Here is a 16,065-nt window from a genome sequence, read left to right as displayed (position 1 = left end):
TACATGGTCTTGGGTACACTCTCCACTTCATAGACATACCTACTAGTTCAGCCTGTCCATCCATCTGTCCACCCATATACCCACGTTTGCCTTCAGTGACAACGCAGTACTGTATGTGCAAAAGTGTTCATCTTTGATGTCCCTACCTCCCATGTATCTCTCTATGTCTTTGTCTTCCTCAATGCCACCATATTGATCACTCACATTTGGTACACTGCCCTTCTCTTCACCCAAACCAATACTTATCTCTACCTATATAACAGTGTTCCCTCCCCTCCCCACCCACCCCTGGTAACCTTCCATAGATAAATCTTTCCTTGACTTTTATAATAACAGACTCATACAATATTTGTCCTTCTGTGATTGACTTATTTCACTCAGCATAATCTCCTCCAAGTTCATCCACATTACGCATTGTTTTGCAGATTCTAGGTAATTCTTTAGGGTTGCATAGTATTCCATTGTGTGCATGTACCACAGTTTGGTTATCCATTCTTCAGTTGATGGACACCTAGGTTGTTTACATCTTTTGGCTATTGTAAATAGTGCTGCAATGACCATGGGTGTGCATATGTCTGTTCTTGTCCTGGCTCTCACTTCTTTAGGATATATACCTAGTAATGGAACGGCTGGATCAAATGGTATTTCTAATTCCAACTTTTAAAGGAATCTCCATACTGCTTTCCACAGTGGTTGTACCATTTTACAGTCCCACCAGCAGTGTATGAGAGTCCCAATCTCTCCGCATCCTCGCCAGCATTTGTTATTCTCTGTCTTCTTGAATGTTGCTACTAGTGCTGGGGCAAAATGGTATCTTCTTCTTGTTTTCATTTGCATCTCTCTAATGGCTAATGATCATGAGCATTTCTTCATATGTTTGTTGGCTGCCTGAATATCCTCCTTGGTGAAGTGTCTATTCATGTCTTCTGCTCATTTTTTAATTAGATTGTTTGTCTTTTTGTTATTGAGGTGTTGGAGTTTTCTATAAATTCTAGAGATAAGTCCCTTGCCAGATATGTCACTGCTGAATAATTTTTCCCAATCTGTAGGTTCTCTTTTGACTCTTTTGGAGAAGTCTTTGGAAGCACATAAAAATTTAATTTTTAGAAGGTTCATCCAGTTTCTCTTCTGCTGTTTGTGTATTTTGGGTTATGCTTGATAGTCTATTTATACCATATATTAGGGCCCCTAAATTTGCCCCTAGTTTTTCCTTGAGGAACTCTATAGTTTTAGGTTTCACATTTAAGTCTTTGATTCATCTGGAGTTAGTTTTTGTGTATGGTGTGAGGTACAGATCTTGTTTCATTTTTCTGCAAATGGATATCCAGTTTTGCCAGCACCATTTATTAAACAAACATTCTCTTCCCCATTTAATGGATTTCGGACCTTTGCCAAAGATCAGCTGACCATAGGTTGATGGATCTATTTCTGGGTTCTCAATTCTATTCCATTGGTCTATGTGTCTGTCATTGTACCAATACCAGGCAGTTTTGACTACTGTGGCTGTATAGTATGTTTTGAGATCTGGCAATGTGAGACCTCCTACTTTGTTCTTCTTCTTCAATAGTGCTTTGCTTATCCAAGGTCTCTTTCCTTTCCATATACAGTTAGTGATGAGTTTTTCCATATCCTTAAAAAAATGTTGATGGGATCTGGACTGAGATTGCATTGAATGTATAGATTGCTTTGTGTAGAATTGACATTTTCACAATATTCAATCTTCCTATCCATGAGCATGGGATGTTCTTCCATTTATTTAGATCTCTTATGGTTTCTTGAAGTAGTTTTTTATAATTTTCTTTGTACAGGTCTTTTGTGTCTCTGGTAAGATTTATTCCCAAATATTTTATTTTTTCGTAGCTATTGTAAATGGTATTGATTTCCTTATTTCTTCTGGTAGTGTAGTGGCTAAGGCACTTGACTGCTAACCAGAAGGCTGGTGGTTCAAACCCACCAGCCACTCCTCGGAAGGAAGGTTGAGCAATCTACTTCCGTAGTGATACTGCCTCAGAAACCCAAGGAGGGGTCGCTATGAGTTGGGTCTGACTTGACGGCACATAACAACAACAACAACAATCTCTTTGCTGGTGTAGAGGAATCCAACTGATTTTTGGATGTTGATTTTGTGTCCTGCCACAATGGCTAAATCTCTCAATTAGTTCCAGTAGATTTTTGACTGAGTATCTTGGGTTTTCTAGGTACAGGATCAGATCATCAGCAAATAGGGGTAGTTTGACTTCTTCCTTACCAATTTGGATGTATTTGATTTCTAAGATGGGATTTGTAAGTGCATTTTCACAGAATGCAAAATAAAGTGATCAGACCTGTCAAAATTTTGTGGGTCAATGTAGACAGAAGTAAAATCCTTTCTTCAGCCACTGAGGTAGATAGGCAGTCAGGATTGCTGTTGTTGTTGTGTGCCATGGAGTCAATTGAGTCAATTCCAACTTACAGTGACCTTGTAGGACAGGGTAGAACTGCTTCATAGGGTTTCCCAGGCTGTTATCTTTATGGGAGCAGATTGTCAGGTCTTTTCTCCTGGTCAGGTCTTTTCTTCTGCACAGCCACTGGTGGTTTGAACCACCACATTTTTGTTTAGCAGCTGAGCACTTATCCATTGCACCACCAGGACTCCCAATCAGGGTTAATGTTTTTAATTTATTAAAAGGTAAGAAAACACCACAAACAATTTTTTTTTTTTTAACAGCTGCTGGAAAAAGAAAAAAAAAAAAAAAAAAAACACACATTATTTACTCCAACCCAGCTTGGGTTGTCCAGAAATAAATCTTTCCTCATGATTAGGAGACAGCACCGTTTGAATCTCATAAAGTGTTCTTCTTGTTAGAAAGGGCAAATGAGATGCTCAAAACTGGAATTGAAGATGCTAACTCTAGGATCCATTTTGTTTCCATGGTTTTAGTTTCTATAGTTTTGGTACCTCCATCTTAGGCTCAGAGTTTTATACATGAGAAACTGACCACAGGCATCTAATAATCATTTTTTATTTAAAAGCACATCCATGAAAAACCAAGGAAATACAGAGATGAAGAAGCACCAGTCTTCCAGGTGGAGGTGGAAGTGGCTCTGGTTTCTCCAGCAATTCCCACTGGTGTTATCATGACTCAACAGTGTGGTGCAATAAGTTATGGAAAGGGGTGGAGTGACTGCTGGAGTGCCAAGAAGTGTGCACAATCCAGAGCCATTTCAACTTTGCCAAAACCCAAGTGTCCCCATGGGAGTATCTTGCAACATAAGTTCTGTTGAGAAAAGAGGTTGCAAACCAAGGGTTACTGCAATAAACACTGCTTGTGATGAACACAATGTGTAAGTGTAATTTTTTTTAAAATGTCTGTCTGCCTCACTAGACAATCAACTCTGTGAGGGGCAGAGACTATGTCCCCACTGTATCGCCCCCAGCCCCTGGCATACAATGGTTATCAATAAATAGGTGTTGTAAGGATGAATAGATGAATGGATGGATGGAAGGATGGATGGATATGGATTCTACTCAGCTCGAGTATGGATAGGAACATTGTCTGCCAGAGAGAGAAAGAAAAAAGGTAAAATACATAGATGTATATTTTTTTAGTGTTTGAAGAGTGGGATGGAATTAGTATTAATGAATCATCTAGATAATTTCACCTCTTTCAAGGCTCAAGCCACATTTTTCTTCCAGTACTTCTCAACATTTACGTTTTGTTGGTAGGAAATGCTGTAATGGGAAGGAAGTCTTCTAAGTTGCCATGGCATCATCAGGAAAATAGATGCTACTCCCAGACCCAGAAGAACTTGAAGGTGGCAGGGCACCCGATATCCTGCTACAAATGGGCCAGCCTACAGGTCCTCACTGCTGACTTCTTCTAGTTTGACAGTGTTTATGTTCTGGGTGGTAAGTGGAAGGACTTCTGATAAACAAGAACTTTGCATTGGACGATACAGGCAAAAATATTCTACTGGCCACAGTGTGACTAATTTCTCTGTATGTTCTGACATTAGGAAGAATTTTACGCCTGAGCAAAGTCAGAAAATTTTCCTTCAGTTCCACTATTCAATGAATAAGCTGACTATAACCCAACATCTCTTGTCCATACACCAGGACTCACAGTTTATGGCTTTTCTGAAGCAAACATTGCCCATGCAGTTTGTCCTTCCATCCAGTCTATTCTTTGGGGCACAGGGCCTTGATCAGTCTCACACCCGATCCTATTTGTCTTATTTCCTAGCATCAGGAAGCTGGTGCAATAAGATATCCTCCTGGCCAGAGTCTTAGGAACAGGGTCAGGTTCAGTTGACCTGAGCACGCCCATTCAACATGTTCAACTGTCCCCATCCCACCCCACCCACACGAGCTGGCTCCTGAGCCCTGAAGTCTGTGTCCCAAGAACCTAAGTTGAGAAATCTCTATTAAAGCTTCACTGTTGCTCAAGAGCCTGGGTGTTGTAGCAGCCTGGGGGCAGGTTGTCTCTAATGTTCTCCAGGTTCTTCACATCAGCCAGAATCCCATCTATGCTTGTCTCCAGGAAACGGAGGTGGTCCCTCTGCCGTTGCGCCCTTTCTTCCAGCTCTGACACCAAGGGCCGCAGTTGGTTGTTTATCTGGCTTTTGGCTCGGAAAAGCTTCTGCTCCAATAAGATCAGCCCCTCTTCATCTACGCCTCCAGGTTGGTCTGTTTTAGGGAATAAGAAAGCAGTTACTGTAGAAAAACTGGTCAGGTCTTTCTGGACACATGTGGTTCTTTCTGCACCATTAACTAATTTCTGTTTCTACCTGCCCAGAGCAAATGGTATGCCATGCATTTAGAAGGCATTATTTGAAGTAGAAATAATCTAGGAAAAATTCTGAGAACACTAGCCTAGTCACAGGGCTTATGAACAGCCCAACTCCAAACTCTGTGCTCTGTTGTTCAGCAACATGAAGCTCGGATTTCTCTTTTTATGTTAAGGTCAACAGTTCACGCTCTGAAAAGATGAAGGTTAAAGGTCATAGGGACTGAGCATTTTCCAAGGTGTCTGTCCAGCACAGCTCACCCTCAGGATCAGAGTCAACTCCAAATTATGCTTTCAGAAGGACTCTTAGGAAATATGTTGCTGTTTTCTGCTAGAAGACCTTTAGGAACTGGCTGGGCTTCAGGGTTTCTAAAGGCCAAGGTATGCTTTGCTTTTTGAGGATGGATTCCAGCTGTTAGGAAATGATGTAAGACTTCATTCTGGCCTAAAACAGTGGGAATCTGGTAGATATTAGTTTATTTTCAATAGGAAGCTTAGTCACATTTGTTCAGATATGTTTCACCCATAAACTACCTAAAACTAATGTGAGCATGAAGGATACCTGGCCAGACCTGTTCAGCTCCAATGAGCTCCATTCTCAAGCAATTTAAACCCAAGGCCAGATTGCTCAACATATGTGAGCTGCAGTGAAGGTAACTGAATGCATGGATTTACTGTACTTATAACAATGCATGTAGTATTATTGTTCATGGACTCAACAGAGCAACTCGGATGGAAATAACACCATAACGAAAATGTGGTTAATGGAACTTTTCTTCACCTGGAGTGGGGGAAATTCAAGAATTGTTCTAAATTCTATGACACACAGAGAATGTTAAATAAGTTTTGGGACAACATAATCATGACCATGGGGTGCAGCATGAGTTTCTAGAAAAGAGTACAAGCATTGGAGACAAAGAGACCTCAGTTCAAATACTGCCTCCACAATTTATTATGTGACCGCCAAAGCATTATTAATCTCTGAGCTCATTTTAAACCTGCTGCCATCAAGTTGATTATGATTCACAACTGAATAGAACTGTCCCCATAGGGTTTCCAAGGCTGTAAGTTTTTATGGAAGCAGATTGCCACATATTTCTCCCATGGAGCGGCTGGTGGGTTCGAACTACCGGCCTTTCAGTTAGCAACAGAGTGCTTACCCACTGTGCCTCTAGGGCTCCTTTCTGAGCCTCAGTTTAGTCCTCTGTAAAATAAAATAATAAAACTTACCTCATAGAACTTTTGTAAGACTTAAGGAATATAACACCATGAAAACTCCTGGTGTCTAATACACGTTGTTAGCTGCCACAGACACATGTTGTTGTTATGTGTCGTCGAGTCAGCCCCAACTCATAGTGAGCCCTCCTTGGGTTTCTGAGACAGTATCACTACAGAAGTAGGATTGCCCAAGCTTCCTTCCCAGGAGTGGCTGGTGGGTTTCAACTGCCAGCCTTCTGGTTAGCAGTCAAGTGCCTTAGGCACTATGCTACCAGAATTCCTGCCACGGACACATAGGAAATACTTAATAGGTCCCACCTACCCTGTCTTTACCATCTCTGACTTTCTCTTTAAAGGCCCTGTTAGTTTCATTGCCTTTTTCAGAACACTAAACAATGCTGCTAAAATCTCAATTAAGCTTAGAGGGTATTTCACTCCTTTGGCCCACTGGATCACAAAAAAAGATCCATTAGTATAACAATGCAGACAATATGGGTCTCTCAGGGCTACCATGATACTCCACAGAAAAATCAGGTTTTAAAGTTGTTCTACTGAACTGGAAAAATAGAACCAAGCCTTTCTCTTGACCAAATCTATGACCAAATCCGTTGATCCATATCTACTCCAGTCTAAGTTTATCAAAACAGGTCATATGAGGGTTCCATACCAGCTCCACCTAAATCCAAAATTGTAGTTCAGATCAGTTTTCTATTGGGAGGTCTCCATGGAGAAACCTGATTTCTTGCCACACTGTGCCCTCGTACCCTTTTTATCCTAAATTGAAGCATCTCATGGACCTACTACCTTCACATTTTTCCTGGGTCATCTACACAGGCAAATCAAGTCTCTCTAACTGGTAATGTCAAAGTATAAATGTGGTTTGGAAAAGAACAAGGAGTTCCTGGGTAATGCAAATGGTGAACACATTTAGCTGCTAACCAAAAGACTGGCAGTTCAAGTCCATCTAGAGATGCCCTTGAAAACTCTATAGAGTATGGTTCTACTCTGACACACATGGGGTCGCCTTGGTTGGAACTGATCCAATGGCAACTGGTAGGTGGTGGGTAGGAACAAACTGCAGAATTAGCAAATGACTCTTGACTTCACAGACCAGAGAATCTTCTCTTACCTCACCACTTCTCTTACCTTAGACCAGGCACCCATCAAATATCTTCTTGATTATTTCAACAGTCTCCTAAGTGGTCCCATCATACCTTCTGTCTAATCCTTCTTTAAACTCTCCTCTACTCAGCTGCCCTATTGATCTTTCTGAAATATACTGTAATGATGTTATTCCCCTGCTTAAAACCACCCACTGGCTTCTGAGGATCAAGTCCAAACTTCTTAGCAGGGCCGTCAACTTGTTTAGTATTTCTCTTTGGCTGTGAAGTTCCCTGAATCCACCTAGTTATTTGACCCTCAGATCTCCACTTCCAAGGGCAATAGGTGTTCAGTGACCAGCTTAGAGATGGTCAAACAGAGTCCTGAAAAGTGTAAAGTTACCTGCCCCAAGGAACTGGGCCTGGAAATAAACCAAAATCTGATGCCCTCAGGGAAAGTTGAGACTCCCATCCATCAAGGGTGGGTATAGCGAGTCTTCTGGGGAAAAGCCCTGTGGCATGGGGCTGGAAGGTTGTGGATATGCCATGTACCTATGAGGTGTAAGATGCCATCCAATGTGTTGAGTGTGTCTTGGATTGTAAATCCAGCGTTCTTGGCTCTGGAGTCAACTCTTTGGGCTTCTGTAATTACCTGAGAAAAAATAAGTACAAACCAGTCTGGAAAGGGTGTTTCTCATATTGGCAAGGTTCAGGGGACCTCCCGTGGAAAGCAACGGAAACTCACCATCTGCACCACGTCCATATCCATGTCAAACTCTACCTCCTTCCTTGCCAGCTCTCCTTCCACTTCCCTCATCTCTCTCTTCAGAGTGGCCAGGCCCTTCTCCAGGGCCAAGGCTCCATCTGCTGTCACATTGGCTTCCAAGTTCAGACTCCTTATCTCCTGGGAGAAGAAAAGGAGCCAGAGATGGAAGGAGAGATAGGGGTCAGACACGAAAACATCCCAAAGACTATTGCAGAAAAAAATACAGCTGCAGCCAGGCCCTGATGGGGTAAGTTACATGAACAATGAGAAAGTCAGACTTGGGGACACGCCCTTCCCCAGGCTCTGCCTCAAACAAGTTAATTTTGGGGTCTGTCTCTTGGGACTAAGAGGGTCAGCCATGAAACAGTGCTTCCCTCTCAGTTCAATGCTCACCAAATGGTGAACACAATAGTAGCCACTTGGGAAAACCCAGAAAACAAGAAACTCACATTCTTCTCTGTCATGTTCCTTTACTGCCAGTCTTTTGAAGGACTTTAGTAGGATCTCTGAGACACTTGGGCTTGTGGTGCAGAGAATGATCCTACAGCTTTGACTTTTTGCTTTTTGTAAGCTCATCAATATCTTTATCAATATACTATCATTAAAAATCAAATTGCAGGAATTGCTATGCTAGAAACTATACAAAGAGAAGGAGCTCTGGTAGCATAATGCCTAAGGCACTTGACTGCTAACCAGAAGGCTGGCGGTTTAAACCCACCAGCCATTCCTCGGAAGGAAGGTTGGGCAACCTACTTCCATAGTGATTGTTGTTGTTGTTGTTATGTGCCATCGAGTCGGCCCCGACTCATAGCCACCCCTCCTTGGGTTTCCGAGGCAGTATCACTACGGAAGTAGGATTGCCCAACCTTCCTTATACTGCCTTGGAAACCCAAGGAGGGGTCGCTATGAGTTGGGTCTGACTCGATGGCACATAACAACAACAACATACAAAGAGAAGCATATGGAATTGGTCTCTACCTTCAAAAGACTTAAAATTCAAATATTTTTTGGCTATACACTCTTTTAATTTCATGATGTTTTTACACTAAACATGTATAATAAAAATAAATAAGATATTCTGATAATTATAGACATAGCATAAGATTAATATGAGAAGAAAGTTACTTTAAATTTTTAAACTAGTTTTGCTAGTGACCAGTGCTCCATGAATGAAGCCAAATAGTCTAGCTATCAAGAGTTCCCTCTGGGTTTTTTCTATAGAGTTGCATAACCTTTGTAGCATTCATGCTTAAATAAAAATTAAAAAAGCTCTCTTTCAGTTGGCAGGTGCTTTTTGTACTGGAGTATGTACCACATGTGTTGTGTTACTTGTCTGTCTCCCTTGCCTCCATCACACTGAATGCTCTTCGAGGAGGGGTCTCTCTCATCTCCAGATCCCCAACACCAAGCATAGTGCTATCATATAGTATAAAGAAAGAGAAAAACAAGTAAATGGAGCTTAGATGAAGGACATGGGCAGGAGAGAGGGATGTAGAACTCCAGAATTTCATAAGCTGGAATCAAACCACCGATGACAATCTATATAAAAAACAATCTTGGATGGTTCCTCTTATGATGTTGTCCAATGAGGGAAATGAAAATATCAGGCTGAAGCATGCAGTCAATCACAGCTTTAGGAATCAGCATGTGGATTTGGGGCCACCCTGGACCACAATAGGACTCTGCAAACTGGGCTCACAATGAGCCCAATGCTCTCTCTTCTTCCACTTTTATGCACCTCTATGCAGTAAGAGCTCTGGTAGCATAGTGGCTAAGACACTTGCCTGCTAACCAGACGGCTGGCGGTTCAAACCCACCAGCCACTCCTCGGAAGGAAGGTTGGGCAATCCTACTTCCATAGTGATACTGCCTCGGAAACCCAAGGAGGGGTCGCTATGAGTCGGGGCCGACTCAACGGCACATAACAACAACAACAACAACATGCAGTGAAGCCCGCCAGTCCGCATCTTGATTTCTCTTTACCTGTTCTATCTTGTCTGTGATCCCCAGGGCCTCACTTGCCGCCTTCTTTGCCCGCTGGGCATCAGCAGCAGCACTGCCCAGGGCTGAGTCGGCTCGCTCAGTCTTGTCACTGGCATCTGCCACCTTCTGGCTGATGTAGGAGAGTCTCTTCATGGCCTCTTCAGCTTCTGTTTTCCTGTCTCCAACCTGCAGGTCAAACTCTGAAATGAAGAAAACATTGCCCTGAAGATGAAAAATAACCAGTAAATGAAGGAAAGGGGCACAGAGTGTGTTATTGCTGCTCTGAGGCTGAGGGCAGGGGAAGTTGTGACTGCAACTACTCTTTCTTGTCCAGGAGAAAGTATATTAAATGAGGCATTCAGGGGCCACGTGTAGTCCTTTGCTTATAAATGAAAGAACGCACTGCTGTTGAGTCATACACGACTCATAGCAACCCCTCCTTGGGTTTCCAAGGTGGCATCACTATGGAAGTAGATTGACCAACCTTCCTTCTGAGGAGTGGCTGGTGGGTTTGAACCACCAGCCTTCTGGTTAGCAGTCAAATGCCTTAGGCACTACGCTACCAGCACTCCCTCCTTTGCTTATAGAAACTGACAATAATCCTGCCCTGGGTCCCCAACACTGCAAGCATATCAAGACCCCAAAAAGGATCAGAAGTAGGTAGAATCTTTGATGCCCAAAGTTTCAAACCAGGGCTTCGAACCCTAAGTCACCAATGATAATAGTTATGGATTGGATAGAATGGGTGGAGAGGTACTTTCCATTAAAAAAAAAATCCCCAAAGTTTAGGAATGTTTCTCTTTTAGTCTCCAGTAAATAAACAAGCCTGAGACTTTAATCGTATCTTTTGATGGCAAAAACTCAAATCTCCTGGGACCCAGATTTTGTGACTAAACTTGCTCCATCATCAACACAAAGCAACCACATTGGTGCACATTAGAAACAACCAGGCTACAAAGAAAAGGGAAAGTATCAGTATGGGTATGGTATGTTTGGTATGTGAGGGGCCTTAGAGATCACATAGTTCAATCTTTCCCTTTAAAAAGTTAGAAATTAGGGTCCAGAAATTCTGTGTGACTGACAATGATCATGCAGCCAGTTCAGCGCAGTCATGTGATCCCACAGAGATCAGAACTCAAGCCTTCCGATATCTAGTTTGATCCTCTTCTCGTTATATCAAATATTAACGAATGTTTCTCTTTAGGAATATATTTACTACACATTTATTAAGTCTCCAAGGTACCTACCACTTAGGGAGATATATGAGGATTCAAAACAAAGTCATGGTTGAACTTCTAAAATACTCAAGTGGTCTGAACTGTGAAATACTCACCTCTGAGGTTCTTTAAGATGTTCTCAACTTCATAAAAAGTGGCATTGCCCATACTTAGTGCATTTTGGGCTCTGCTTTTAGCAAGGTTGGCACGGGAGAGCAGCTGATCTGATTTCTGTAAATAGTCAGATAGACAAGATTAGAGTAAATGTAACCTACACCAAGAAGTGCATTCCTGCTAGCAAAATCATTCGACACATTTCTCTTCATGACAACAGGGTGCTGTGATTCTCTGTCTAGTCTAGGGGTGCTATAGCAAAGCCCTCCACAATCTGGGACAGAGCACACTTTACAACCCAGTGACACATCCCATATAGTGAACAGGTCAAACTCTAGGCCATTGTCAGGGACATGAAAAGTTTTGCAAAATATAATTTTAAGCTCCAGATACTTCCTGGAGCAGAGCTAGTAGACAGAACTCTGCCCAAAATAGGTCCTAGGAAGCCTAGGTCCCATTCCTCAGTTTGAGGGCTGACTCATGGGGTGGAGCGGAGCTGATTACATCAAGGTCTCTGCATCTCAGTTACTCCCTCTGTAAGGAGAAAGTGCCCGATGGTTGCTCTTGCCATATTTATTCACATGTTAGGCATTCACTAAATGTTTGCTGAGTGAACAAATTAACAAAAGAATACCTGTCTCCCATTCTTTCCATCCTGTAAGAGCAGCTGGGTTTCTTCTTCCCAGTTTTCCAGATTTCTTTGTACACGCTTGAACTCATCCATACGCCGGGTTGCCAGGCTAGAGAGAGAATCAGCTTTTTGTCTAATCCTCTTCGCTTCTACCTGATAGCCCAAAGAAATAAATGAGTCTGACTTTCTGTTCACCAGTTACCACACCAGCCTTCTCAGGATCTGGCATCACTGTGGAGGAGTTTAAAGAAGCTACAAAAACAGTTACCAACCATCTACACCCAAAGCCTAACAGAAATGAGGCAATGTGACCAATGGCAGTCAGGTAGCAAGGCCCTCAACAGTCAAACAGACTTTATCTCTGTTCTATTTTTTTTCTTTTTTTGGAGGGGTAGGGTGGGGAGGAGTTAAAAATGTGTGTTAGTTTATATATTCGTGAGAACCGATGTTTGTGGAAATTATAGTTAGTGCTTTTTGCTATAGATATAAAGCTGAATATTCTTAATCTACTAAATTGACTGCTAACCAGAAGGCTGGTAGTTCAAACCCACCAGCCACTCCTTGAAAGGAAGGTTGGTCAATCTACTTCTGTAGAGATACAGTCTTGGAAACCCAAGGAGTCACAATCGACTTGATTACAGTGAGTTTTTTAGTCTGGGTGGTGTAAACAGTTAATGCCCTTGGCTGCTAATAGAAAGGTTGGAGATTTGAGCTCACCAAGAGACATCTCAGAAGACCTCTCAATTGTTCTGAAAAATCAGACACTGAACCCTGTGGAGCACTGATCTACTCTGACACTCATGGGGTTGCAATGTAGTCAGAGTCAACTCCATGGCAACTGGTTTGATTTTGGTTTTTAATAAGTTTGAAATAGTTAAAGGAATTAATAAGTAGAAACAATGTAAAACTTAAGAAGAAAAAAAGTCTTCTGAGTAGAATGACATTTGATATCTATCACTCACTGTTTTAGTTATCTATTACTACTATGACAGAAATACCACAAGAGGATGATTTTAACAACCAAACTTATTTGCTCATGGTTTCAGAGACTAGAAGTCTGAATTCAGGGTGCTAGCTCTAGGGAAAGGTCCCTGTCTCTTCTGAGCTTCTGCACTTAGGTCATCTTTATGTGGCTTGACATCTCTCTTCCCCCATCTCTGCTTACTTCTCCATGCCTAATCTGATCAGAAAGGGGATTGACTGCTTAAACATACCTACACTGATAAGGCTTCTTAACAAAGAAAACCCATTCTCAAATGGGATTATAACCACAAGTCTAGAGGCTAGGATTTACAGCACACATTTCTGGGGGATACAATTCAATCCATAACAATCATGTAAGATGATTGTATACAAACAGATGTGCAATAAGAAGAATCCAAGTGTAAACACCAAACATTATAATAACTTCCTGAAGGTTTCAAACAGTCTCTACAGCTATGGAAGAGATACAAAAATCTTAACAACTAGTAGATTCAGAATGGGCTAAGGTCTTTTCAGAGACAAGAATTAGGGTTTAAGAATAAGGAAATGGGGAATGAGAAGGATAAACGTTTCTAACGTAAAGCAGGAAAGGTCAACATGGAGGAAAAAGCTGGATGGCTGAATGACATGGGACCCCTAGAGAAGAAAGCATTTATGGCTATTTCTCTGCTCAACAAGCACATAGGTAGAGGTTCTCACCTGAAAGGACTGCTCACTGATGCCCTGAAGCTGAGACACAGAGTCCAGAAGGCGGAGACTATGCTGATAAGACCTATCTGCTTCAGTGTCGGTTTGAGTGGCCTCCCTCATCAACTGCTGGGCCAGGGACTTGGTTTTTTCTAATCTAAGATTTAAAAGACAGAGAGAGAGAGAGAGAAAAGAGGACTTTGAAAATTCACTCTTCTTAGAAAAGTAAGATCTGCCTTCCTGTTTAAAATTGGAATTATGCAGAAGACCCAAACAAGGTTACATGTCAGATATGAATCTCTGCCTAAAATCTAAACATAAGTCTTATAGTTTATACAGTTTTGGTCAGAAGAATTGAACCCAAGTTTGCTAATTCTTGGTAATATATTATTGTTATATTCCCCAAACCATCAGATGGGTTTAATAACACCCTTTAAATACCAAAGAGGGTGACAATGTCTTTGAGCATTGAGATTTCCCAATCAAAAGACAAACCTTACTTAATCTAACTTTTCTTCATCCACTCTTAAAGATACTTGATTTCTCTCAAACTAACACTCATTCTCTTGTCCCTCAAGTGTGGTTTGCAGCATATCTTAGAAGATCCTGAATTTGCTGGTCCACGTGAGAACTGGTTAAAACATATTACATACTTTCCCACCAGCTCTTGCACCACAGAGCTGTCCAGGCTGCCTCCTCTTACTCCTTCGTCCATAAGCTTGGGCACCAGTGATAGCACTTGTTGGGAAAAGTCCTCTGTTTCCCTTGCCAGTTGCTCCATGTTACTGGCGGACTCAACATGACTGAAAAGATTTTTTTAAAAAAAAGAGAATTAGAGTTTTCATAACATAACTTCAGATGTGTCATTTAAACCAAGGGAGAAAAGTGGTGAAACTGGTTTGTCTAGAAAGGAATTGAATAAATTGAGAAAGTAGATGGATTCTGGGTAGTGGTTGGCCAAGAGTTGGCAGTTGGAGTCCAGTTGGAGTTGGACTGTGATCTACTTGTGGAAAACCAGCCATTTGAAAACTTATGGAGTATAACACGCATGGGATCATTTAGTCAATGGCAACTGGTAGATGGAATTATAGGAACTATTAAGAAGTTGGTATTCTGGAGAGTTAGCCTCATGTCATAGACCGTGTGATGATCTTTTCTGTTTATGGCATAATCAGTGGAAGCCTAGGGGAGGAGAGTAGAGATGGACGGGAACCTGCTCATGTTCACTGCAACTCTAAACGAGGGCCACCCAAAGGGGAACAAAGCTTGTCAACCCCCAGATGCTTTTGTTCCCCTGGTTCTAGAAAGCTATAAAAACAATCTCAGGAGATAGTTTATGCTGCAAAAATACAAGCCAGTCCCCTTCAGCTGACTGAATTCCACTAGGGATTAACTGAGCCTGCCACCCTGCTGAGCACTCTGCTATGAGCAAATGTCTTAAGCAGGCAGGATTTAATAAGTCAGAAGCAAGGATGAACGTTGGGAGCTGTCTGTATTTATAGGTTGTTGTTGAGGCCCTGCAGAGCAGGTTTTGGGGAGGAAATCACCTCTCTGCAGACTTGGCCCCCACAGGCTAGCAAACAACTCGTTGCTGCTTGTTCCCAGGCTCGGACTGGGAGCCTGCGAGTCCCTGAAAGCTGCAGAGCGTTCTTTTCCAAGGGCTGATTCATTTCATGTGGCCCGAGGAGTCACATCTGACATAGACCAAAGCCATACTGTGAGTCACAGAGAAATCTGGGAACCCAACACCTCCACCCCCAGCTCCTGCCAAATGATCCTGCCCAGTGGCCACCTATGTTCACTGAAAGCCAAGTGGTTTAAAAAATGGTTTCAAGGTAAGGGGGTAGCTGCAAAGGAACCGAGAGGGAATGAATATGGTGCTTGGTCTGAGCACCCTACAGTTCTATTCAAGTCTGGTCTTGCAGAGCCAACCTGAAGCAGAGGTGCCTCTGATGCTGCTCACCCGTCTGCCAGTTTCCGGGCTTCCTGAGCCAGATTTTTAAAGCTGTTTGGCCCCATGTAGTGTTCAGAGGGAGGAATGTTCTGTGGAAAAAAAAAAAATTGGTTAAAGGCTTGCACTTGGCTGAAGAATCTCAGTAGCTTCAGCATCTGTCTAGTCAGAGTGGCTCATCTTTAGCCACATGGGATGTCACACACTGACACTTCTATTGAGAGCCCCAGTTCACCACAATCATTCCATGTTTTGTTTTTTTTTTTTAAAGTATGTATAGACAGGGATAACATAGACACCCAAGTTCAAAAACAGTTTTATATGGATACAGGTACATTTAAAAATATATACATATTTATAATTTTATATGTATTTAAAATCCAGTAAAATATATACAAAATGTTATGGTGGGATATTTTGCAAAAGGATAGTAGGAAAAAAAAAACGTATATATACATATACATGTTGTTGTTGTTGTTTGCCATCGAGTCGGCCCTGACTCATAGCGACCCCTCCTTGGGTATCCGAGGCAGTATCACTACAGAAGTAGGAATGCCCAACCTTCCTTCTGAGGAGTGGTTGGTGGGTTTGAACCACCAGCCTTCTGGTTAGCAGTCAAGTGCCTTAGCCACTATGCTACCAGAGCTC

At 42.1% G+C, this 16,065-nt stretch overlaps 1 protein-coding gene across 1 annotated transcript in view; it reads right to left on the bottom strand.

Annotated features, from left to right (window-relative positions):
* Positions 1-4,412: 4,412 nt before the first annotated feature.
* The window catches only part of LAMC2 (laminin subunit gamma 2), a 67,284-nt gene continuing 55,631 nt past the window's right edge, over positions 4,413-16,065 (bottom strand). Inside the window, exons 15-23 of the mRNA XM_007937664.1 lie at positions 15,430-15,509; positions 14,120-14,269; positions 13,479-13,623; positions 11,799-11,948; positions 11,167-11,281; positions 9,834-10,033; positions 7,830-7,988; positions 7,637-7,736; positions 4,413-4,666 (exon numbers count right to left, since the gene is read on the bottom strand). Coding sequence (XP_007935855.1) covers positions 4,413-4,666; positions 7,637-7,736; positions 7,830-7,988; positions 9,834-10,033; positions 11,167-11,281; positions 11,799-11,948; positions 13,479-13,623; positions 14,120-14,269; positions 15,430-15,509 — 1,353 coding nt within the window. The remainder of the gene's footprint in view (positions 4,667-7,636; positions 7,737-7,829; positions 7,989-9,833; positions 10,034-11,166; positions 11,282-11,798; positions 11,949-13,478; positions 13,624-14,119; positions 14,270-15,429; positions 15,510-16,065) is intronic.

The sequence above is a fragment of the Orycteropus afer genome, unplaced genomic scaffold (assembly GCF_000298275.1).
Source record: "Orycteropus afer afer isolate SDZICR_OR568_19922 unplaced genomic scaffold, OryAfe1.0 scaffold00043, whole genome shotgun sequence".
NCBI lineage: Eukaryota > Metazoa > Chordata > Mammalia > Tubulidentata > Orycteropodidae > Orycteropus > Orycteropus afer.
This window is presented reverse-complemented; position numbering and strand designations above follow the sequence as displayed.